The following is a 25110-nucleotide window of genomic DNA, read 5'->3' as shown; positions in this document are numbered from 1 at the left end:
TTGTAAGTCATTTTAAATACTACTGTAAATGGTAGTGTGTGATCTACTAAGACTAATACTCTGGAACCCGAACACGCGAGTAGAGCCGTGCAGTGCTGAATTGCACCGGAGTGGAAATCTTTCTTCAGAGTCAAATCTAACGCGTTGTATGTAAACTCTCTGACACAAGATATCAGTTTAATATTTCATCAGGAATGTATCTACCATGCATTCTGCATTTTGTGTTATTTCCTGGTCAAATGTACAATATCGCACATCACTCTTTACAGAAGATTATGTGATAGAAATGAAATGCTGTGAATATATTTTGCATTAATTTCTGATCTGAGTCAGCCTTTTTTATTTTTCTTAAGTGAGGAAGGCTGTGTGCATAATTGACCATCTGGAGCTGTAAAAGGGAACAAAACCCGACTGCCAGGCACATGAAAATCTGAGTTTCACTTCCCCTTTGACTGGAGATGAGCGTGGAAGTTTCTCTAAGTTGTGGTTCTGCTTGAGGTGACCGTGCTATGTTCAGATGAACACTGGTGCATATCATTATCATCACTGAAGGATGAACACACCTGTGAGAAGACGAATACTGCCCCCTTGTGTCGGAATAAGAGAATAGAAATTAATTTGAATCATCAGATGGATTACAAGATAATATTCCACCAAGAAGTAGTAACAGTCACTTCAAAGAGCGGCTCTGGCCCAGGATCCCCCTGACCCCCTGTGTGCTGCAGGGGCATTCAGTAATCCAGAAACAAGTCTATGGAGGTCCAAATTTATTAATAATTTACATACTGAATGGATTTAATCAATGCCAGAAGTTGGTGCTTTCATAATCAAAAATAAGGCATTTCTTTGAAATTCTTCAGTCATTCATATTACACGTGTAAGTGGAATGTGTGCTGGTTAAATGCCTCATATTGGAGTATTCCAGCCTGTTAACAGTATTGGCAAGTACTCAGTATCTGTGTCAACCTGTTGAGTACCATATGACTGGGTTTTACAGCATCATGCATCTTTTAAAGGTACAGTTAATGAACATTTTTTTCTTGTTATAGGCTCCAGCTCCCCCGCGACCCTGGCGGATAAAGCAGCATAGAAAATGGATGGATTGTCTACACTTGCTGGAAAATAAGGTAAAAACCAAATTTATCTGGTACTCTAGTTAAAACAAACAATCATTTTCAAATACTGATTGGCAGAGGTCTGGCTCGAGTTTCTCAGGCTTGTCAATATATTTTATGGTTTGGCGTTCATTGAGTTCAGGGATGAACTGGTATACAAAAAAAAAACATACTGGAAAAACAAAAGAAACTGTCTTTTGTTCTGTTAGTTACAAATATAAAACAATGATATACATACTTTTTAAAAGCTGTTTAAAAAGACAGGACATTACCAATATATAACATACGAAAAATGCTGTCTTCCTCCAGTTCAACAGACAATTTCATACAGTATTTGTGTTTGACTTACACCAACACACTGACAGTAAGGCATCAATTGCAAAAGGCTGAGATAAAGACAAAGAGAACATCTTGACAAAACACCATATTGAGAGAAATGTGGCAGGTACAAAACGCCTGAGCATTCAAGGTGTTTTTTTTCATGCAGTAAACATCAGAGTGTTCAGATGGGTTTTGTATAGTTTATAGAAGAGCCAGCAGAGAGACTTTGATAGCAGAGGTGTATGAAGCCTGAGTCAAGTTAATGATAGTGTGTATTTTGGTGCCTGGTAAGACCCTAAACTGCCATCAAAGGTTGAAACTCTAAACACAGAAAATCGAGACATTTTCCATCTACCATTGTAAAACAATAGAAGGTTTCATGTACAAAACCAGACTGGACAAAAAAAAAAAAACTCTACAACTCCCAGCGCTTTACTGGAATGGTGAGACACAGGGTCAAACAAGGACACTGGTATGGCTTTTCCACTGCACAAAGACTGCACTGTCCCATATGCACATGCGTAACCGTGGCAACAGCAGCCATGGAAACCAGTTGCTAAGGTTCCAGTCTCTCCACACACCAAAATTATAGAAGTCCTCACGATGGACAAGTTGATATGATCTATATTCAATTTGTTTCCCATGTCCTGAGGATATATTTTACTTAGCTGACACAGACTGGTTGCCTCAAAATTCAGTTTATTCATGAAAGCTGTGGCCCAAATTCATACTACGCACTAACGCTATACAGTATATACAACAAACCAATCTGTTTTTGCAGTTACATACTTACCTGTTTTATAATAACAGGAAACTATGATGTCAATTAGGCAGGAAGAACAAAATACCACCTTAAAATTTAACTTCACACAAAGAAAGCAATAACTGAATAGTTCTTTTCTGGTTTCTAAGGCGTGTCTGGAGCCATTTTGCGACAGCATACAGTCATTTTGTAGGGGAATAGTGTTCATCAACAGCACACTGAAAAATAAAGTTTTTTTTTTTTTTTTTTTTTAGTCAGCGTACGGACTATTTTGAGTATAGTGTAGTTTATTTTGGCACTTCTTCAAGACGAAAGTACAGCTTTCTCACAAACTACATAATTAGTATGCAGTATGGAAGTGGGGCACAGCATTGATGTCATCCATAGCAAAAGAGGCCCCCCCCCGTCCCTTCTCTTCCTCTAAGGAGTTCCTCATTTCCTCAGTAAAAGCAGCAGGTCTTAAGAGGAAACTCTAGCTAAGAACTTTTAGAGCCCTTTAGGAGGACTCTCAGTGGTAAGATAAGATCCTTTGTGAATGCGGCCCTTGGTGTGCAAAGAGTCTTGAACCTTTGCAAAAATAATCCTGCTTTCCTGATATGCACAATAGCCAGTGTGAACATCAACAACACACACGTGCTATAGGTGCAACAAACAGAGAACACTACGGCTGTATGCAGCTTTGGAACATGGCACAAAGGTAAGATAAATATGGCTTCAGTACACAAATACTGGGAGGAGTGGAGATGAATTTTATGACCCTTTGAAAAAAAAAGAAACACAAAGCAGGTTGCTGGTGATCATGATATGTAGACCAGTAGAAGATACTGGCTGCTTTGGACATCATTGGCATTAGGTCTTATAGTCCTTAGAGACTGGGATTTTAACGGTTGCTCCTCATGGCCTCCTTGGCAGCCAGGATGAGCGGGGTGAGGCTGGACAGAGGCTTGGCCAGTTTCAGGAATGGATGCTACAGACAGACAGAAACAGGAGTGCACACGTGAAAAATTATCAAGCTGGGGACAAAATCCAAAGTGTAAATAGTTTTTGGACTATTTCTTGGCCGGGACAAATTGCCAGGCAACCATCAGAGACAGAAGTTACTGGGTCTGTGCTAAGCTAAGCTAACAGCTGCTGGCTCCCTCTACATATGAGAGAAGTAGATGAGAGAAGTCCCAATCTTCTCCTCAAATCCTTGCCAAGAATGCGAATGTGCATTTCCTAAGTGTCAAAGTATTCCTTTAATTGAAAAAAAAAACGATCAACAGATTGATCAATAATGAAAATAATAATTAGTTCCAGCCCTAAACATATTTCTTCTCCCAAATATAACCTGATTTAAAAAGGAGGAAATAGGCACAGAGGAAGGAGCAGAAGCATTTAGGCCCCATTCACACCTTAAGAGTCTCATAAAATCCAGATGCAATTTAATTAGGAAAATATTTAGTGAGCAGATTTAAATCTGTCTATGATGCTTCTTGGCTGCATTTATGTTTTGCTTTTTTGATATTATATATCAGTCTGCTCTGTCCAAGACGCATAAAGTGAATGTAAATGAGATATTACAAGCATACCTGAAATTATTACTTACAATTAATCAATTAGTCAATCAAAAAATGAAAGAGATGTATTGATATGTTGATATGTTCTACCTGCAGCAGTTCTCTGCCTGAACCTCGTTTCTCCACGTCCATCTCCAGACAGCGGGACAGGAAGGCTTTGAAAACAGGAGACAGCTTCTCTGGACTTTGCAGCTCAGGAGTCCCATTGGTGGCAATTAAATACAGTGCCTAAGGCCAGCACAATAACATGGTAAGAAAAGCTGTATGATTTAATCTTGAAGCATAATATCATTAGAAGTAATGAAATTTTTACCTCATGGTGGTGCTAGAGGAAAAGTCACAAAATCACTACAGTCTTTGTGATTCATATTGTACAAGGCATAAACGTGTAAACGTTTATGTTATGTTTACTATGGATACTTGTACTTGGTTCCAGCAGCTAAGACCTGAGGAGTTTCTGGTGTTTTTCTGTTTCATTTTGATTTAAATTAAATATCTTTGAGGTTTAGACTGTTTGCTCAGATAAAACAAGCAGTCTCTTATGAAATTTTGTAAGCCAGTAGATCAATTGGAAACTTATATCCATGATAGTTAAAATAATTGTCACTTGCACTCACAAACACCAAACGCCCGTTCTTCCTCCCAGCACACACTCACCCTGAGAGGGTTCTCGTTCAGATATGGAGGCTCTCCCTCCACCATCTCTATGGCCATGATCCCCAAAGACCAAATGTCCACTTTAGGTCCATAGGCTTTCCTGGTCACCACCTCTGGAGCCATCCAGTATGGAGTCCCCACCATAGTGCTGCGTTTGCTCTGCTCTGGCGTGATCTGGGCACAGAAGCCAAAGTCAGCTGCAAAGAAAAAAAGAAAATATGGGTTGAGATCATTTTATTCACAGCTCTTAACATGGTTAAACGTACACATGCAAAATTAAAATGGAGTGATATTCAGCCAGATACAATATGTGGATCTATGCATGTTTGCGTGTGCCCTCTTTCTATCTCTCTCTCACTGAGTTTGACTGATCCGTCCATCCCCAGCAGTACGTTGTCACTCTTGATGTCTCTGTGGATGACCTGGTTGGCATGAAGAAACTCTAGAGCCTGAAGGACCTGAGCGCAAAGAGGGAAAAAAATTAGCAACCCCAAAATTTAATGCACTGTACATAAGAGAGAGTCACATTCTGGGATTGGTTCATAATAACTAAAAAGTAAAATAACCCTATAATCTTTATTTAAAAGTCCACAAATACTGCAGATTGCCACTGTGGACTACCATTCACAAATTGTGGTAACTTCTTCCAGGAGGCCTGATGAGCCACGGGAAGTCGTGAGCGGATTTAGCACAAATGGTTTACTGGTAATATTGTAGTAAAATGTCTGTATCTACTGAGCCTAACAGTGGATATGTTGAATTAAGCAACACAAGTGCTTTGATAGGTTATCATCGATATCTTTTGTAAGCTCAGCTGTGTGAGAAAAATCCTACCTCCCTGCAGACAGCTGCGATCTGAGCCTCGTCCATGCATGTCTCCGTCACAACATCAGTTAGGGAGCCGCCAGCCAGGTACTCCATCACCACGAAAAGCTCATCTCCTACGAGGAAACTAAAAATACACATGGCCGTGATGAGATTCACAGAGCAGTGGAGTACACATTATTATAGATGTGTACCGTATGTTTGTCTGTATAATGTGTGTGTGTTAGGTCGGTGTTACCTATCTAAGAAATTGACAATGTTGGGGTTCTTCAGCTCCTTCATGACCAGAATCTCGTTAATAATTAGCTCTTTCTTTGGCTGCTTCTGCAAGTTGATCTGTTTGATGGCCACCTGTGAAACACAGCATCCAGTAAATGTGATACCACAGATACACACAATATGTCTAGGTAAGGTGCCACAAATTAATTTAAAAAGCTACTTGTTTATATTGTTAGCATAATTTTAACTCCCTGAAACTTGGACTCTCAAATTAAAAAATGTAGCCAAGACAGAATAAAGATAAATAGGCTGTTAAACGTGTCTTGCCTAGAGATGGATTTGCGAGGGGAAAATGCCTATTCCTCTGATAAGGGATAAATGCCGGGAAATTAGGTCCTGGCATTTCCCAGGAATCCTTGCCAAAATCTGTTCCTGTTTCCCGAGAAAAATTCTCACTAAGTCCCGTAAATGCCATGCTATAGTCCGACCATAAAATTCCAAATCATAATGCTAAAAAGTGTGAACGAAGAAGAGAGCAAAATCTGTAAATGAAAGCTCTGCAGGTGGTTCAGCAAATGCCTTTATTTTGCCGTGGCAGAGACACAGGACGAAGTAGCCTTACCTCTTGTCCTGTGGCAACATCTATGGCTGTGTAAACTGTCCCAGATGCCCTGAAAGTGGTGAAATAAAATTAGATTTAGATTAAATTAGATAAAATAGATTTTTTTATTGTCCATCTGTCAGTTTGGTTCAGCAACCTACTAAACAGCCTCCTTTCAGTGTTCACATTGTCCTGACTCACCCCTGGCCGATCTTCTCATAGCGGGTGTATTTCTTCTTAGGATCGCCAATACTGACAATTGTTCCTAAGAGCCGCAAAAAAATTGTTAAGTCAGAGCTACTGGAGCCAAAAATAGATGTGGTTCTGCCTACAGTGTGTCCGTTCCAGCGTGTGTGGTTTACGTACTTAGTTTCTCCATGATCTCCTCATCAGTCAGTTTGCCTCCCTTCTTTTTCTGTTTGTCAGCTGCCTTAGAGGCAGCGTCTCCCTCTGGAGCTGGGAGTGGATCTATCACCGATCTTGTGTAGACCTGGCACAACACAGGAATGAAAAAAAAATCAGAATTACCCCTCACCCTAACCCGTGGATGACCTCTTCCTTATAATGTTTAACTGCATGTATTTTTTGGTGCTTGGCTGGTCAGCTTACTTTACTGTAATAAGACTAAATAACAGTATTTATATTATATTTTCTGCTTTTATAAATATTGGACAAACAGTGCCTTCTCTAGTGCTGCTTTCTTGGATTTTCCAGCTACTAAGAACTCACTGATTTTGTGTGTTCTGGCCGCGGGGCCACAACTGGCGGTGGCGTGTCGTCATCATCATCATCATCGCCGTCCTTGCCACCTGTTGGGGATGTCACCGTACCTTGCTTGCCCGGCTGCAACAGCAAACATGTAGATAAAACGGAATGAAGTTCACTGAATGTATTCAATGTCATATTATGAATGAGAGTGGATGTAATGAATGGATCTACTCACTGACTGTGAGTCTTTATCTGAAAGAGACAAGATAATACAAGAGAAGGTGTAAGGACAGAGGTGTGGGTCTGCACAGTTACAACATTGGACTTTTACTTATCTGTTGCGCAAACAAAAACTGACCCGAGGCGGAAAAACTGAGGTATTTCTGTTTTCCACTGGTGGAGTCATAGAACTTGAGAATGTCCAGGACGGCCTGAGGATTTTGTTTCTGTTCTGATTTACTGATGTTAGAGGTTTGAAGGAGACGGGCCCACTGCTCCGGCATGCCCTGGACAAACAAACATACACATGCGCATTGAAAAAAAAGGTTACAGTTTGTGATGTTAGAGTGACCTCCTATTAACATAGTTGATGGCTTTACATTGGACAGAGCTCTAGATGTTTCCAAGCAACTAATTTACACAAGTCAAGCAACTGCTTGAGTAATTTCTTAAAGGAACAGTTTGACCTGTGGTGAAATGTGCTTATTTGCTCTCTTGCTGAGGGTTAGATGAGTGGATTGATATTGTTTTCATGAGCATTAAATATGTAGCTAAAAATCAGTGGGCTTTAAAGGTGTCGAAAGGTGAACTTTGGACAGGCTAGCTGTTTCCTTTGGTTTCCAGTCTTGAGGCTAAGCCAATCTAATCGGGTGCTGGCTCCAGCTACATATTAAGCATACAGGCATAGGAAGAATATTAATGAGATACTTACAGTGAACTCTCCAGTGACAGCATCAAAACCCACATGGATGGTGTGTTCAAAGTCTGATGGGGAGGATATCTCAGGTCTGTCCTTGTCCCGGTCCTTCTTCCTGCCTCCTGCAGGCAGAGGTCAAGGGTCAGTGTGTTGATCATCTAGCGCCATGTACATGGTCTTTTACTGTATGTGTGTCTATGCACATATGTGTATTCTCCAAATCCCTCACCTTTCTCCGAGGCAAACATAGAGATGATCTTGTTTCTTGACTTCCTCTCCTCCGGTACAGACGGCAGTGGCCGAGAGCTGTGATTGGCTGACTGGGGGTCCTTGGTTCCTCCTCCTTGGCTGCTCATCCTGACAGGGGGGGCGGGGGGCTTGTCCTCACACACTCCGCTGTCACACATCTACACACACGTACACCTGCAGAGTCGGGGTTACATGCACAAATTCAAATGCATTCAAGGCATACAGGCATGTCTGTTGCACGCTCAATCAGTGGCTCACCTCTTCCTGTTTCTTTATATTTCACAATGCTAGTCAAAGTATTACGTTAGCCCAAAATGCTACTGAGAAACAGCTACACATCAAGTAAAGCTTTGCCTCCATTACACAGAGAAAGAAACAACTGAACCACAAACGCATATAAACTCACACAGACCTAACTAATCCATCCAGGCCACAATCTGTAGATCAGCACCGAGTGTTGGAGAGAAGGGAACACAGAGCGCGAGCAGGAAGCAACGCTGAATGGGCAAAGTGACGTGTTGAGTCTCGTTCACATTTAGAAATGAATGAGGAAGGAAAAGAGGCAGCAACACAACGAGAGAGAGAGAGAGAGAGGAGTGTCTTTAAGTGGGTGACTGAGAATGGTATGACAAATGGAGTAAAAGTGAGAGGAGTGAAGTACAGCTAGTAAGGAGAAAAAAACTCAGAAACATGATGTTAAGTCCTCTATTTAGTACAATTTTGAAGTACATGTCCATTTCCTGTTATTTAATACTTCAGCTCCACTACATTTCAGACAGAAATACTGTTCTTTTCACTCCCCTACATTCATGTGACAGTTTACTAGCTGCTTTTCAGATTTTGATTTTACATAAAAAAGATTTTCTTTTTAAATACTATACCAGTGATTACCGGGCTATTTTAGCTTTTAACCCTTTACAAAAGCAGCGCCTTGTGGCATGTGTAGGACTTTCATAGTATTTTGTTTCATTTTGTTTTGTTTAGCTATGTACAGGATTTGTGTACTCCTTCCACCATCTTCCACACTCGAGTTTCATCCATTACCCTAATATGGTGAAACCTGAGATTGTAGTTACTCATCCACAGACACAGACACAGACACGCGCACACATGAGACCATCAACCACAAAAGCACCACTTCCAGTCTTGCAGAGCAAGCAGTTCGAGCGACTCTGGGCTGCAGACTGCATCAACGGTGACATCACAAGACAGGAAACAGGAAGCAAACAAAGGTTTCCTCACTTCCTGTGTCTGACCACTGATGACACAGCACGAAACGCGACTCGGGCAGGTATGCCTATGACCCCTTCTTCACATCTAAGCCCTCCTCCTTTAACAGCTCTGCTGACATGACTCACTTCTGGTACAAAACACCACAAAATAAATTCAGCCAATCTCCAGCTGTGAGGATCTCTTGATAGAGATGACTCCTTTCTTTAACACATTAACAAATACACATAACGTTAGGATTTTTATGTTATCAAAAAAGCCATTTCAAGGTTATATTATTCCCCTCCCTGCTTAATATCTGAAACCTTGACTGTACTATAAGTTGGAGGCTATGATTGAAGCTATCCCAGCTGTCACTGTGTGATGATTTTGAATCACAAGATGGCTGCATGCTACCTGTAGGGCCTTCTCTGACTTTAGATCATTAAAACTGATCACAAACTTCAAATTGTCCAATGTGGCAAGACTCACATCACTATAAAAACGCAACCCATGGAGCTTGTCCACCTTCAAAAAACAAGACACTCCCTTACATCTCCTCATGCCTCCAAACGTCTTCTCAGTAATTTGGTCTCTTTGATCTAAGTTGCCAAGTACTCACCTGTTCGTCGCCTCTTCTGCGTCTTACAGAAGACCAGGTAAACAATAAAACCTGCCGTATTCCCAGTGAGTGTGTGCACCTACTGCCTCTAGTGCTCATTTATCTACTTAGCTCTCATGGTTTCTTTTCTTTTCCCCTCTTTCTCTCTTTTCACTCTTCTCGGGGCAGGTCTAAGCAAGCTGCCTCATTCCTCAGTGATCTTGGACGGGACAAGTGTATTCTTGCCCTGGCAGGATAAAATTAGAGCCTGTCCTGCCTTAATGTGCATTTTCTAAGTCTCTGAATGTATCTGTGCGCGTGTGTGTGTGTGTGTGTGTTTTGGAATGAATCTTGGGTACTGGCCGGCCAGGCTGAGACAAGTTGTCTCTTGGTAGAAATTCCATAGCTGCAGGGCTGCAGCAGGCGTGTTCTCCTGTTCATACACAAGGCTCCTCCTCATGCAGAGGCCATGTCTCACGCATACACACACACACGCTCCCTGCCCTAAAACTTACACTCCCCTTGTCAACAGGAGTCCCATTGTGAGCACTTGGAGATCTTTTATGTAGCTTCGAGCTAAGCTTACTGAGCGCAGCAGCAAAAACTTTGAGGGAATCAGGCAGGTGCACATGCAGGCACTGCTGACAACATGCTTGTGTCTGTATAACTACCCACACCCGACTACTACTGACGCGATTAATAGATCAATAAGCTTCCCTCTTGGCAGAATCATACATAAACCCTGTAAAAGTTTGAACAGAGCTAGGCTAGCAGTTCCCCCTGTTCCCAGTCTTTCTGCTAAGCTAATCGGCTACGACTAGCGGCTACAAACAGATATTACTTTGTTAGTAATAAAAGTACGTGCATTTTTGAGCTTTTTCAAACACTAAGTAAACAATTTTCAAACTGTGCTTTCAGTTTTGCAGATGTTAGTTATTTTTCTGTCAACCTACTAATCGATTAGATATGTTCCTTTTGCAGCTGTAGGCTGCATTTTTCTTTCACATTCCTGTCTCTGGGCCATTTTTTTTTCTAATTTTTTCCCTCGAACTCTGCATTCTTGGTTACCAAACATGCTATTTTACATCCAGACAACCTCCAACTCCATCTCTCATCCAATCTCAGTTCACAGATTCTCTTTTCATCACTGCTGTGCCTCAGAGCCAATCACATCCCTCTGCCTTTTATAATTTCTATTCCTCATTCTCTACTCTCGCGTTGTATCAGAGTACTTTCTATTCCCTGTGGTTGGCCACTGTCAGGGGAAGCCCACTTCCTCATCCTGGAACTCCCCAAGCCCCACAAGGGGTCACAGGACCGGGCCTGCCAACCAGGGCGCTGCAAACACGGCCGCCAAGCTGTTTACAGGAAGTGGACAGCAAGCCTTTTGTATTTGGCTTCTATAAAAGGAAATTCTGTGGAGAACTTCCTGGAAGGAGTGATGAAGCTCTCACACACACATACATACAAACACACACACATACACACACACACACACACACACACACACACACACAGTAACCACTTCCACCCCCATTCATTTAATGACAGAGAAACATAAAATACATGCAATCTGGCATAAAAACACACACACATATACACTATATATGTACACACACACTCTGTCTGAGCTCAGTACCTTCTACAGACACTTCACTGATTATTGGTCTGGCAGTGAATGAAGTGTAAACATACGGTCCAGCTGCACACCCACACTGAACACCTTATCCTGTTATTCAAACAGCTGCCTCACGCCTGTGTCAACATTATGTTGGATCAAAAGCACCAACCTGGCAACCTGAGGTCCCAGGCAACTGTCAGAACTTGACTCCACAAATTTGGACCAGGTACAAAAGTAGTCTCAGGACTCACAGCTGAAGTCTGTTACTTTCAGGGTCTAGTACATGAATGGTTCAGTGTACCTGCAGGATTAACAGTCTGCACTGAGCTATCACAGTCACAGATTTGATATGTAGCATTCACAGGCAACACCAGAGCCAGGATTTTAGAAATACTGATTGATGGACAAGTCGTTTTAGATCTGAATTGGTGTTTTCTCTGGCAGTGTAAAGCTTTTTACACTGCCAGAAATGTTATTCTGTAGATTTAAGAAATGCAGAGGTAGTGAGCAACTAAAGGCCGGCCATGTTTTTACTCCAAGCCAGTTCACTGCTTCTCTTAAGTAAGACTATGAATAAGGAATATATATAATAGGTAAGGAATTCACCTGCATATTTATTTCGACTCTATGTACATGAACTTTTTTAAACCCTGATCTGAAAAATTTCCATGAATCCACAAAACATAAACATAAATAGACATGTAGCCTACTGTAATTTAAAAACACAGTATATTTTTCCTTGTGTGTTTTGTATGTTGCTGTACAGTTACAGTGTCTACAGCTTGATTAAATCACATTTTAGCGTCTGAACTGCTTGTCAGACATTTAAAGGCCCATTAAAGTCATGTAGACCAGCCTCCACTGGCTGTTATCACAGATGTTTTGTATAAACATCACATGCTACTACAATACTATAGTGTCGCTGTACACTGTCATTACTTTGGTTCAAATTAAAAAGGAAGCAAGCCACGAAACCCACTAACACTAGGATATGAATCTCTTGCCTGCTGTACTTTATTTTTATCCCCTTCAGAGACAGGAAAAAATGTCTCCGCAACAATTATGGAAGAAGATGACAGTCTGAATGCTTCCTGTGCCAAATACAGAGGTTGGTAGTAACCAAAGTAAGCAATGTGTAGGTAAGAACAGATTCAGACTGACTGTGCTGAATGAGTAAATCTAAACTCACCGGTTGATGCCAACCACAAAGTATCAACCACACTCCAGGCAAAACTCCTGAAACTCCGCCCCGTGTTTGCTGATTTTCAGTCCGTTTAAAGCTCAGATTTGACGCTGAGATTTCACAAACTTTCCTGGAGGCGTGAAAAACTATATCGTCCTCTCAGACACGGCGCTTCGTTCCCGTTTCTCTCCCCCTTGAGTACACTCTCTGTCTGGTCCTCTGCTGGGCCCGGGGAGGAACCTGGCGAAGAGGAAGCGGAACGTCGTAGACGCAAACCGAGGGATCGGAACCTCGCGGCTCCCGTAGCGCTCACAGGGCAAAAACTCAAAGGGCGCGCAAAACGCAGCTGAAAATAAGCTTCATCTACTTCTGTGTTTACATTGGAAGTTAACGGACACAGCACCGGAAACAAGGGGTCTTGGATTTTCAGAATAAAATCTACTAACGGGACTTTTTTTTTTTTAATTAACAATAAAGGCTGCAACAAATTATTTTCATTTTTGATTAATCAACGGATTATTTTCTTGATTAACTGATTATTTTGTCAATAAATGCCTTGCCCAGGAAATATTAAAAAAATAATTATATGGATCACATTTTCCCAGAGCCTGAGCTGACACATTCAGATTGCTTGTTTGGTTCATATTACAGTCAGTTTACAATATAAAGCTTAAAATAGTGCATTTGAAAGCTGGACCAGCAGGTGCTGCATTTTGGCTTGAAAAATATCTCCAACAATTCACCGAATTCGGTTATAAAATAATTTCCAAGTGTGAAAACTTGTACGGTGCATCCTGTGGTTGCATCATTGTAAAATGATCAAAACTTTATTTTGAAGGTTCCTACCGGAAGCTCTACACTAACTGCAGGTGGTCCGACACCTCCTGTAGTAGCTCAAACATCAGAAACGCCAACAACAGTCCCGTCTGAAAAGAAAAAAACTACTACGACTACTGCCGAGTGGAAGATAAACAGTATGAAAGAACTGTTAAATACAGATAAATAACGTACTCTGTCTGTAACTGTATATTTGGATATAGGAGCATTAATAGACAAAACAGCGCAGGACTGACTTAGCTAACAAGCTTGTAACGTTAACTCAAACCAGCTATCGCAAGCTAACAGTGAGATTGTAATTGTAGGCCACTGACAGAGTCAGTGCTGCTTTAACGTAAGACAGTGTTATTTTTACGGCTTAGTAATTAAGCGACGTGTGTAATAGTTAAGGCTGTGGGTTGGTCACTTGGCTAGCCAACTTTTCCATTTAGTAATTCAGTGTCAGTGTAGGAATACGTTTGTGCTACTTTCCTGTACCTACACCTTCGTGTCTTCTGAGAGCAGCTCCAACTCCGTGCGCCCTAAAAACTGGTGTTTATCGTGTCAGTTAAAGCTGCTCTCTGCTGCCTGTTTTCTGTTGCTTCCTTCTTTTAGTCTGGTTTGTGTGTTTGTTTGTTTATTTATTTATGTTTCTGTGTGCGCTCCAGGTGTCATGTTTTCCCGCAGGTGGAGGTTTAGCTGGGACAGGAACACTGAGGTGGACCTCTTCACAGACCGCTATGAGAGCAGTGCAGAGACTCTCTCCCAGGCCATCAGAGCTGCAGCATCTGAGGAGCCGGATGCAGACGGCAGTGTGCTGTTTGGCCATCTGCAGGGCACTGTGGTCGGCCTCAGATATTATACAGGCGTGGTGAGGATCAGTCAGGGTCACTTTTATTCCTCTAGTGCACTGATTTCACAAAGGAGACAAAACAAAGCTGCCATGTAGTTTAGATACACATTGAGAAATTACCTGTTTTACTCCCCCCGACAGGTGAATCAAGGGGAAATGGTGGGATTAGTGCGACAGCCCCAGAATCCATACGACCGCAACGCAGTGATGGTCGCCAACATTTATGGCAACCAGGTGGGACACATCAAGCGGGAGCTGGCAGCAGCTATGGCCTACGTCATGGACAACAACTTGGCTAAAGTAGAGGGGTGAGTAGATTGTTATTGGCCTTTTAGTGTTGTGCTTGTGTTTGGATATGATTTTTCACAGCCTCTTTAGAAATATCAGCCGCACTAAAACCTGACTAATATTGAACAGAAGCAGTAGTAGTTATTTCTTTTTAATGCGTTCATTATTCATCTGTGTTGAGAGGAACCACGAGCTCTTATGTCCAGCATGATAACAGAGGGTTAGAACTGAGCATCTGTGTGTGTGTCATTGCTTGTCTCTTTTCTGTCAGGGTGGTGCATTCGGGCACGAAAAACAAGTTTAATATGCCAGTGATGCTGTCTTTCTGGGGGAAAGAAGAGAACAAAAATGCAGTGATTGAATGTATGGCACGTCGTGGTTATAAGCTGAACACAGGTGGGAGCAAATCAGCAGGTACACATATACACTCAGCTGTCCTATCTCTCTTGCCTTCTGATGGAAAGCCCTTTACACGGATGCATGTAGCTCACATTGTTGCCTTACAAGTTTTTAGTCATTGTCATTAACTTGATGACTGATTTTGTGTGTGTGATTTCAGGTGCAAATCAAACATCACATAATAGTCCATGGGCTCATGCACTGGCATCTAAAAAAGGTTTGACCATCCAACTAACTGCGGAGGAGGTAATCTACTTAAATTTATTTGTGTAATATATTAGGGTATAGCATGAAATTTATACAACATTTAATTCAGTATTTATTGAAACAAAAATCTAAGCATTTGTTTTGGTCTGTTGAGGAAAATTACTGAGTAACATCCTTCCTCTTTTGTTACAGTAGATTCTGGTTTGTCGTTTACTTTTTAAAAATTTTCTGAACTGTAATATTAGAACTGAATAAATCAAATTGTGTCCACGTCATCTGCTGGCGGTAACACTGATGTTGTTAGAAGCAGCAAAAGTAAGGTGGAAAATGGTGTCAGTGCAATGCTGCATTTATAGGAACTCATAGTTATAATTCTTAAGCCAGCAGTTGTAATTACGTTACCTTTTTTTTTTTTCTTTCAGCTGAAGAATGCATTTGATAATCTGTTTGAAGGCTTGATGGAGAGTAAAGACGGCGAGAAAGAAGCAGCCAAGGTCTGCACTTGATCTATTTGTGTATCTACATTTTGTGCATCTGTGGTCAGAAATGCTTTTATCTTGTCTCATATTGTTTAATTATTATTGCAAATCCCAGATTTTTCGTTTCTACAAAGAGATTATTAGAGTCCTGTGGCTTAGAATCTTTTATATTGATCTTGTGTAAAGCTGTTGAATTCTGAAATCCAAATGTAAAATGTAGTTTTAAGTGTAAGATGAGTGACTTAATGTGACTGGATGACATCCATTATTCTTCATTTCTACTTTCACTCTCTTGCTGCACTTCTCACCTCTTGCAAAAAGGCTGCATTCTTACAATTCCAAATAGCTACTTAGCCTGGTAAGATCTGTGTTGTTTTTTTGTTTTTTTTTAAATCAGAATCTTGCATGCGTCTCTCTTTCTCTGTAGTCTGTGGGTACTCCCCTCCTGCTTCACCAGAAGCAGGCGCTGTCCTGGATGTGTGCTCGAGAAAACAAATCTGCGCTGCCACCCTTCTGGGAGAAGAGAGGCGAGATGTACTACAACACCCTCACATGTTTCTCTGCCAAGGAAATACCAGAGAGAGTTTGTGGGGGAATACTGGCAGATGACATGGGACTGGTGAGTCACACACACACACACATACACATATTTCACACATGCCTGACTGCACAAATGCTGAATGTGTTAGTTGAGGACTGTTATGTGATGCAATGTCATTACATTTCATAAAATGTGTTTATTAGTGAACTGCAAGTTCATTAATACATTTATTGATTATGTTACATTTGTTGAGTTGCTGGTTACTGTATAAAGTGTAGTGTAAAGTTGTAGGGTAAGTGTTCTAAACTTTTGTTTGTGTGGTTGAGAGTCAGGCAGGAAATATTAAACTTTCAAGTTAAGGTATGTAAGATGATGTGTTGTCTCCAATGAATGAGGAAGGACAAGATAAAGCCACTCTTATCAGAGTATCTGAATTTACAACATAATCAGGTGTCACACTGCAGCTATCCAGTTCAGACACAAAACACTACAATGCCTGTTTGTGTTTTTCAGGGAAAAACTCTGACAACCATCGCTCTGATCCTCACCAACTTTCACAATGGAAAGCCACTGCCTGTGGAGAAATGTGTAGGTGTAGCCTTGCTGAACAATGTTCCATTCAATCAGTATGCAGTGTTGTGAGTTGTGGTCCATATTTGTAAAGAGTTTGTTTACATGTGTGCAGGCAGAAGGGTCTTCACCTACCAAAGCCAAAACTAAATCACAGATGTCCAAACTGAAAGGTACACGCGACTTTCATTTGCTGCTGCAGATTTTTTTCAAATTTAGGTACAGTCTTCTTTCATCTCTGTCTTTGTAAGTATACATGAGGACATTTGCACAAACTTACATGTAAGAAAACAGAAGATGAGCACTAACAGGAGAAGCGATGTGGCGTCTGTTTCAGGAAGCAGCAGTGCGAGTGATGGAGCAGGAGTGAGTCATGTAGCTGCTGGCCCAGCCCTGTAAGTGTGTTTTAATTGAAGATGGCATGCTGGCATGATATTATCACCATTATAGTTTTAATTATAATTCAAATTTCCATACATTTGTCCATCTGTATGTTACATTTGCACACCTGCTCTGTGAAATATATATGTTCATGTATTGGTCAGTCCCCAGGCAGAGGTGATCGGTGCTGATACACCAGACATAGTACAGATAACAGATGAGTCAGAAAAAAGTAAGAGCTCCATCTATTTTACCCTTTTTCACTTCTAAGTGTTTGTTGTCACTGTTTACACACTGTTTTCTTCTTCCATGGATTGTGTGGTTTACATAAATTTTATTTGACTTCTCCACCTACAGGTACGAGCAAAGGAAAGATGAAAGCCACCAAGCGAAAGCCCAGTAAGCAACATGTCAAAATATGTGCTTATTTGAAGGCACTAGGTGACCAGTGAATTGATGTTTGTAATTTATATTTTGTTTGGAAGGCATACCTTTTGTTTTATTTGGCTTCTTTATAGTACTAATTATGATTCTCCATGATTCAAGTCATTGTAATCTGTATGCCTAAAATGCAGAGACCCCTGTATTGCTGGAAGATATGGACTTTGCTGCAGCCCTGGGTGGCTTAGCATCAGATACAGCCATGAAGAAAAAGAAAACTGCCAAGAATGCCACTCCCACACTGAGTGAGTGCTAACAGTATGTTTTTTACAGTATGTAGTGAAAGAAAAGTTGGACTATGCAGTGACAGAGACATCTGTGCACCTTTTGTATGTACAGGTGTGGAATCCTCCATCCCTGAAAGCGCAGATGATTTGTCAGCTAGTGCAACTCTCATCATCTGCCCGCTCTCTGTGCTCAGCAACTGGCTGGTAGGAACGCTTTTCTTTTTCATATAGCATAGCAAATTGAAAATCTTTGAGTCTTGGACTGGTGTTGGGCTAAAATAAACAATTTGAATAATGCAAGTTGGGCTCTGATAAATTGTAACAGGCATTTTCTGACATTTATATTCAAATTATTTATTAGGAAAACAGTCAGCAGAGCAATTGGTAATGAAAATAATCATTACTTGCGGTTCCAGTGCAGTTACCGTCCTGTTATTTTACCCTTGGACAAGATAAAGAGAAAGGATAGCTTGTAAGCAGCTCTCTGTGAAACTGTATACTGTTACAGCATAGAGCCACATTGTAATGTCAGATTCAATGCTGCCTTCTCATCTCTGAAGTCATTGTGTGTCACGTTTTCTTCCTCTGTCCTTTGTGTGTGCATGCAGGACCAGTTTGAGCAGCATGTGCGTGCCAATGTGAAGCTAAACTTGTACCTGTATTACGGCTCAGAGCGCAACAGGAGCAAGAAGTTTTTGTCCTCCCAGGACGTGGTGATCACCACCTACAACGTTCTGTCTGCCGACTTTGGGGTGAGTAAATACAGGTCACGCGTATATCCGTGGCTGCAAGATGAACCAAGGTGTTCACACAGAAAAGAAACATGGGGGATAAACATAATATGGTTGTGCAGACTGTGCATTAATGCAAATATATGTATCCTGCACCTGCAGAGATAAGTTGCTTCTCTTTTAATAACAAATAAAATGTGTTCTCTTTTAGAATAAGAGCCCCCTCCACAGTATCAGTTGGCTGAGGGTCGTGCTGGATGAAGGACATGTCATAAGAAACCCAAACGCACAGATGAGTAAGGCCGTGCTCGACCTGAAAGCTAAGCGGCGCTGGATTCTTTCGGGTATACCTACCTTAAAACACACACAAGCATGCATGGATTATTGGATGGTTGGTCATCTCTTCATATATACAAATATTCATGCTGGACAACCTTTTGGGTGACACACTCAAGTATACACAGATACAGTCTCAAAATGAAGGCAGTCATTTTGTGTTTGTGTGTGTGTGTGTGTGTGTGTGTTTGTGTGTGTTTGTGTGTGTTTGTGTGTGTGTGTGTGTGTGTGTGTGTGTGTGTGTGTGTGTTCACTCTTCATTCTTCTAATTCTCCAGGGACTCCTATCCAGAACAGTGTGAAAGACCTGTGGATGCTGCTGGCTTTCTTGCGTCTGAAGCCATTCGATGTGAGAGAGTGGTGGAACAGAGTGATCCAGAGACCCGTTATTCAAGGAGACAGAGGCGGCCTGCAGTGAGTGCTCACTGTCACAGTTTATTACACTACTGCAATGTGGTCATAATACTCCAGAGGGAGCCATTTACTATTAGCAAGCAGTGGTACAGTCGGTCTGTGTAGCATCCTGAGTGAGTGATGGTTTTTTTTATGCAGGTGTTTGTCATATTATACTATTAATAATCAGACATCAAATATTAGTAAACTCAGGAAATTGATGCGGTGTGCAGGAACCTTCAGACCCTGGTGAGGTGCATCACCCTGCGGCGGACCAAGAGCAGTGAGGTGAATGGGCGCCCCCTGGTGTCTCTGCCTGCGAAGATCGTATGTGTGGAACAGGTGGAGCTCAGCCAGGCGGAGAGAGAGGAGTACGAGCTGGCACGCAATGAGGGAAGGAACATAATTGGCAGGTATGTGTGCGTGTGTGTATGTACACGTGCATGCATTTAGACGGCAGCTTCCTAAGGTGGCGACTCAAAAGAGTAATTAAATACAAATATGTTGAATGCTATTATTATAATATTACATTGTTTTGTATAATTGTGTGTGTAGATATGTTGCAGAAGGGACCCTGCTGAGGAATTACGCTGACGTGTTGGTCATCCTGATGAGGCTTCGACAGCACTGCTGCCACCCTGATCTACTGGCAAAGGCGTCCTCAGAGTTGGGTAAGATCTGCAGCCTGACATGATGATGATGTGATTCAGGCTTCCGAACGCCCTAGATATGCAACCCGGGTCTCAGGACATTTCTAAAAATTATTTTTTTGTTTGTTTGATGTACAGTGTGTTTAAAAAATAGACCTAGGTTCACCTCTGGGCATTTCCCAAATTAAGTTACTGGTTGAGGTTTTGAGTTCAACAACTGTTTTTTAGATAGCTTAGATAGTTCCGTCATGATTGTTTAAGGTCAGATTGATTAGACTTATTTTCAGGTTAAATTTGGTTGAATCTATGTCCAGAATTTCCTGAAATCACAGTAGGTTGTAAAGTAAGGTCCCTTTTTGCCCTTACTTCCAGAGGTTAATTTCACCAAAATAAAAACCAAAAAGAAAGTTCATTCATGCTGTTGAGGTTGAATTCAAACTCCCCAGCATTGCCCTACTGTATCTTTGTACCAAAGCAAACAAGTGACTTTATTAAGAGCATTTCCTCCACATACCCACAGTCCTGAGAACTAATCAGCCTCAGGAATTGAAAACACCTGTGTGGATGGTACCATGGTTGTGTAGGGGTTTTTTCTCTCTTTGTGGATGATGTCATTGCTGACTGTGTAGACCTTTACACCAGAGGTGTAATTAATAACATTAACGATGGGTCAGCTGCAGTTAAGTTTACCAGTTCCAGGGCTCTGGTGCTGTGTCTGATGTTCACTTGCTCAGTTTACTTAAATGCTTTCTTTACCTTTTCTATATTTTTCTTTCTGCCTTTAGTTTTTCTTTTTGCCTCTTTCTTCATTTGTTTGTTAAAAAAATCACTGCCTCTGATATTTGTTTTACTTTATATACTTTATATATTCTGTTTTGTCACTTGAAATTTTCTGTGAGAAATTTCCTCTGTGAGAATGACTGCACAATCAAGCTTTTGGGGCTGATTCCAATTATGATAACACTATATTTTGCTAATTGCTAATCACTGTAAATTTAATCCGTGTGTTCAAAGTACCTTGTTAAAATATGTAGTTCCTTTTTCTTAATACAGGTTGCAGAGATATTTCTCTCCTCTGAATTAACTGGCTTATATATTAGTATCAAAGATACTTTCCCTCTTCATGCCCTCCCTTTGTCTGTAGGTGCTACAGCAACACCTGCAGAGCTGCGGGAGCGTCTGATAGAGAAACTGCGGTTGGTGTTGGCCAGCGGCTCTGACGAGGAGTGCTCTGTGTGCCTGGATTCAGTCCGTCTCCCTGTCATTACACACTGCGCCCACGTTTACTGCCGGCCCTGCATCGCCCAGGTCATCAGCACTGAGCAGGTACATGTTCTGCCCTCGGCAGAGAATGCAGGGGTTTGTATTCCTGTCATCTACTCTACCATGTAATCAATTATTCAGCTGTTAATCATTAACAGATGCATTTTTCCCTATGTTGTGTGTTTGTGTGTGTGTATACAGACGGCGCGCTGTCCTCTCTGTCGAAGTGAGATCAAGACCAGTGAGCTGGTGGAGTTTCCACAGGAAGAAATGGAGGAAGGGAACAGTACAAATTCTGAGAGGTGGAGGACAAGCTCAAAGGTGCACTGCACATACTGAGGGTGTAATAAAAATAAATAAATAAATTGCAAACCACAAAAAAAAAAAATGTAGGATAATATGTCGTCAACCCTAAAAAGAGAATGTTCTTGAGTTGGACTTCCACAAGATGATCTGGTGAAGAATCTTTCAGCTCAAGACGTCTTGGAATCATTTTAGTTGTGTGTGTGTGTGTGTGTCTTGTGAGTGTGTTGGTGTTCGTCCTTTGACGTTTGTTAGTGTCTCTGCAGGTGCAGGCACTGATGGGAAACCTGCTCAGGCTGCGATGTGAAGACAGCAGCGTTAAGTCTCTGGTCGTCTCTCAGTTTACACGTTTCCTCACCATACTGGAGACTCCACTCAGGTAACACACACTCACAGCAGAGGTCTGGGATTTTTAGAGGTCTTTGCTAATGCTGGTTTGAAATTGGATCATACATAGAGTTGGATTTGTGGTTCTTCAGTTACTGATACAATTTCTCTTACACGTGTCTCCTTTTGTTCAGGGAGGAAGTAGTAGTTATAAGGTGAAGACAACACCAAGGTCAATTATCTATTACAAGAGAGATACAAAAACCTAAGACATTTGCGTGATCTGCTCTTGAGTCGAGAATTTCTGAATATCTGCTCATTTCATCTTCACTGTTGTCCTCCTTCCTCTTCACCAGAGAGCATGGTTTCAGTTTTGTGCGTTTGGACGGCACCTTGAGCCAAAAGAAGAGGACCCAGGTGATCCGGGAGTTTCAGAGCTCTGCGGCCGACAGCCCGACCATCATGCTTCTGTCACTCAAAGCCGGAGGGGTGGGGCTTAACTTGACTGCTGCCTCTCATGTTTTCCTCATGGACCCTGTGAGTACGGATTTTGGCGAGGAACTGAATGCATTCACACATACACTGACATGTACCAGTGTACCCACCACCAGTACTTTTTTTTTCAAATGTACTGGTCAGCATACCAGTATAAACCTTGCATAATATTACGACTATTGAAATTTTAAATCAAAGCGTAGTTATGACATCTCAAGCCCTGGCAGCAGCTAACATCTGGATGTTTGAGTTAAGGATAATTTTGAACATGTTCAGCAGCAATATTTTCCACTGCTCCATCAACCAGTTCTACTACTGTTAATACTGCACAAAAATGTAGTAAATTTAATCTAATTATTGACAGGGTATTGATTTTATTGTAGTTGGGATCTTAAGTGAAGCATGCAGTCTGTGTGTGTGTGTGCTTAAATGTAACTTGTGTGATTGTGAATGTGTTTTAGGCATGGAACCCGGCTACTGAGGAGCAGTGTATCGACCGCTGCCACCGTCTGGGCCAGAAGAGGAAAGTCTTTGTCACCAAGGTCAGAAAACCAGGGCTCTGTGTGTTTGTGTTGTTGTATTAGGGTCTGAAGTCAAAGCTTAATACATGTTTTATTGGTTGTATGGAATCACATTTGCCATAGCACATTCTATACAGTTTGTTTGTATGTGTATGTTTATTTTGTGTGCGTGTGTGTCTGTTGCTGCAGTTCATTGTAAAGAATTCGGTTGAAGAGAACATGGTGAGGATCCAGAAGCAGAAGCAGGACCTGATGGAGAAGGCGTTCGGCTCCACAAACACCGACAGGAAAGCCTCTCGCATCGAGGACATCAAAGCTCTGATGGAGCTGTAAAGGTCACAAGATGGACTTGGAAATGATATATTGGTATGAAAACAACACAAGCATTCAGTTGTATTGTACACTTTGGGGTCAGACACGTCACATCAGTCTTTTGTTCATATTTGGAAAGGTTTTTGTTTTTTTTGTTTGTTTTTTGTTTTTTTACTTTTTGGCTGATCATTAATGTTCTATGTCCTTGTGTTTTATTTCTGATTTCATTTAATGATTCATTTACAAGATGCACCAAATTGGTAAACTTCCAGTTTTGTTCAGCTGTGATGCAAAGGATCTGTTCATCTCGATTGATTTGATCATAAAAACAGTAAAGCTGTGCTCAGGTGTGGAAAGTTAATACCGTGGGCTGAAGAATTAAAGTCCCACCTGCTGCAGCTTAAAGAAATGCAGACTGCTGATACTGTACCTTTGTAGTTACTGTATTTAACCAGACATAGAGCAGCTTTTTTAAAGTGCTTTTCTAAGAAATACATGAAAATCAAGATAAAAATGATGTCAAACCTTATCTGGTTGTAGTTATTTAAATGTGGAGATTCGCTGCCTGCACTTTTAATGTCATCTTAAACTGTATATCTTTGAGTTTTGAACTGTTGGTTGCACAGAACAAGACATTGAACTGGCAATGGTGTATAATAAAAACAAAACAAAACACATAACGGGTCAAGGTGGATAAAAGGTGGTTTTTAACCAATTCTTTATTAGCGCTTTAACAGTTAACAGCTGGGGAACAGGAGGACAACATCAAGTTCCACTTCCACCATCATGCTACTCAGGATTTAGCAAACAAGATTAATAAATCACTCATGGACTTTTCTCTCAACCTTGTCAGCTTTTTGTAGGAAGGTGTATAGCTGAGTAAGGAGTGTAATTTAATTACTGTTAGGAATTGTAGATTATAGTTTAAGAGCACACAAGCTGGAGTGAAGTAAAGGAGGTATTCGCAACAAGATAGGAAGGGCTCAACAAAGTTTGTTGTGCTACTAGCAGCAGTTACAGTAAATGAGGTTTTGTAAACAGTGAGCGGCAATAAGGCAGTTGGTTATACTACAAACAGGAAGTGATGAAACCCAGGTCATGGCACAAAGATACACCGATGTGGGTCCGGCAGGGGACATAACATGCAGGGCACGTGTGACGGGTGACAGATGTCTGGGGAGCACACTGGTGTTTAATCCCACACAAATACATACAAAACTGACTGACAACATCACTTTAGGATGTGGACGGAAGAACTTCATTACTGGCCCACGTTTAAACTCTGTGCCATGCAAATACAACACAACAGGCCTAGCCCTAATACAACACCAGACATCACAAAGCTAAGGTCACAGGGAGCTGGTGAATGTCAGAGGCACAGACGTTAATCTATGTACTCTGGTGAGGTGAACACTGTCAGGTTAAAAAGGAGAGCATGGGCGGCAAGAGAGGAGTGAGCCAGCTGCTGCATATTTACTTCAGAGTGGTTTAGGTAGAGACTTATTGCAGGATAGGAGTAAAACTCCAGAAACAACATTTAAACTTACTGATTTCCCTTCAGCCATAGTTTTGACATTTTTCTGTTGTTGCTGAAATTATCCACAGGTTAGGAAGACTCAGGACGATGAATCCATCTCCATCAGAAGCACAAGAACAGTTGGACATTTTGAGACGTACGCTTATTGGCTTTTGGGTCGAGAGTTGGGTGAGAGGATTAGCTATATGAAGTTACCACCAGCAGCTTGGCATAAAGACTGGAAACAGCTTGCTCCATTCAAAGGTAAAAGCCACCTACTAGCAACACTTAAGCTCACTAATAAACATTTCTTTGTCGTTTGTTTAATCTGCACAAAAAAACAGTGTAAAAATGAAAATTTTCTGTTAAACTAATTTTTAACATGTTTCATGTGCTGGACTCTTTCTTGGCCTGAATCAGTTGCTAGGCTCAGATTAAACAAACAAAACACAACATGTTTTTTTGTGATGTTTAGAGGGGCTGGTAGGAGGATTTTGTTACCTTTGCACAGAGCC

General features: G+C 41.3%; 2 protein-coding genes across 8 annotated transcripts; one reads left to right on the top strand and one right to left on the bottom strand.

The window, feature by feature from the left end:
* Positions 1-754: 754 nt before the first annotated feature.
* LOC121197154 (serine/threonine-protein kinase PAK 2-like) lies at positions 755-12786 on the bottom strand. 3 transcript variants are annotated; one of them, XM_041060584.1, is made up of 15 exons: positions 12554-12786; positions 7914-8107; positions 7700-7806; positions 7127-7274; positions 7004-7020; positions 6790-6903; positions 6427-6550; positions 6262-6325; positions 6082-6130; positions 5479-5591; positions 5250-5367; positions 4774-4873; positions 4416-4612; positions 3849-3986; positions 755-3166 (listed from the first exon to the last, which is right to left on the bottom strand). In XM_041060584.1, exons 2-15 carry the CDS (start codon positions 8089-8091, stop codon positions 3080-3082), a joined length of 1554 nt encoding a protein of 517 aa, XP_040916518.1. In that variant the 5' UTR covers positions 8092-8107; positions 12554-12786; the 3' UTR covers positions 755-3079. The 3 variants fall into 3 exon arrangements, with proteins under 3 accessions (XP_040916518.1, XP_040916519.1, XP_040916520.1); XM_041060585.1 differs by lacking the exon at positions 12554-12786 and adding an exon at positions 9765-9988; XM_041060586.1 differs by lacking the exon at positions 12554-12786 and adding an exon at positions 8346-8484.
* A 633-nt stretch (positions 12787-13419) lies between these two features.
* Positions 13420-24784, top strand: hltf (helicase-like transcription factor). 5 transcript variants are annotated; one of them, XM_041060018.1, is made up of 26 exons: positions 13420-13521; positions 14032-14234; positions 14358-14524; positions 14776-14918; positions 15064-15149; positions 15533-15604; positions 16017-16208; positions 16644-16718; positions 16816-16873; positions 17038-17095; positions 17246-17313; positions 17439-17480; positions 17657-17767; positions 17862-17953; positions 18358-18501; positions 18692-18824; positions 19094-19229; positions 19442-19621; positions 19764-19879; positions 21003-21184; positions 21323-21442; positions 21691-21803; positions 21946-21966; positions 22108-22288; positions 22708-22788; positions 22957-23745. In XM_041060018.1, the coding sequence occupies exons 2-26, from the start codon at positions 14037-14039 to the stop codon at positions 23098-23100; spliced, it is 2913 nt and encodes a 970-aa protein (XP_040915952.1). In that variant the 5' UTR covers positions 13420-13521; positions 14032-14036; the 3' UTR covers positions 23101-23745. The 5 variants fall into 5 exon arrangements, with proteins under 5 accessions (XP_040915952.1, XP_040915956.1, XP_040915953.1 ...); XM_041060019.1 differs by adding an exon at positions 24685-24784 and having other exon boundaries at positions 13433-14234; positions 22957-23133; XM_041060020.1 differs by having other exon boundaries at positions 13434-14234; positions 14776-14900.
* The last annotated feature ends 326 nt before the right edge of the window (positions 24785-25110 follow it).

The sequence above is a fragment of the Toxotes jaculatrix genome, chromosome 17 (genome assembly GCF_017976425.1).
Source record: "Toxotes jaculatrix isolate fToxJac2 chromosome 17, fToxJac2.pri, whole genome shotgun sequence".
NCBI classification, from domain to species: domain Eukaryota; kingdom Metazoa; phylum Chordata; class Actinopteri; family Toxotidae; genus Toxotes; species Toxotes jaculatrix.
Note: the sequence above shows the minus strand (reverse complement) of the source record. Positions and strands in the feature narration are given on the sequence as shown.

Bases quoted from the DNA above. Each gene is read 5' to 3' on its own strand.
- LOC121197154 (XM_041060584.1), bottom strand. From the start codon at position 8,091: ATGTGTGACAGCGGAGTGTGTGAGGACAAGCCCCCCGCCCCCCCTGTC. The intron at 6,326-6,426 runs GTACGTAAACCA...TGCGGCTCTTAG, and splicing joins GGAGATCATGGAGAAACTAA to GAACAATTGTCAGTATTGGC. The intron at 3,987-4,415 runs GTGAGTGTGTGC...TGCTGGCCTTAG, and splicing joins TGAACGAGAACCCTCTCAGG to GCACTGTATTTAATTGCCAC.
- hltf (XM_041060019.1), top strand. From the start codon at position 14,037: ATGTTTTCCCGCAGGTGGAGGTTTAGCTGGGACAGGAACACTGAGGTG. The intron at 16,874-17,037 runs GTACACGCGACT...CGTCTGTTTCAG, and splicing joins ACAGATGTCCAAACTGAAAG to GAAGCAGCAGTGCGAGTGAT. The intron at 19,230-19,441 runs GTGAGTGCTCAC...TGCGGTGTGCAG, and splicing joins GGAGACAGAGGCGGCCTGCA to GAACCTTCAGACCCTGGTGA.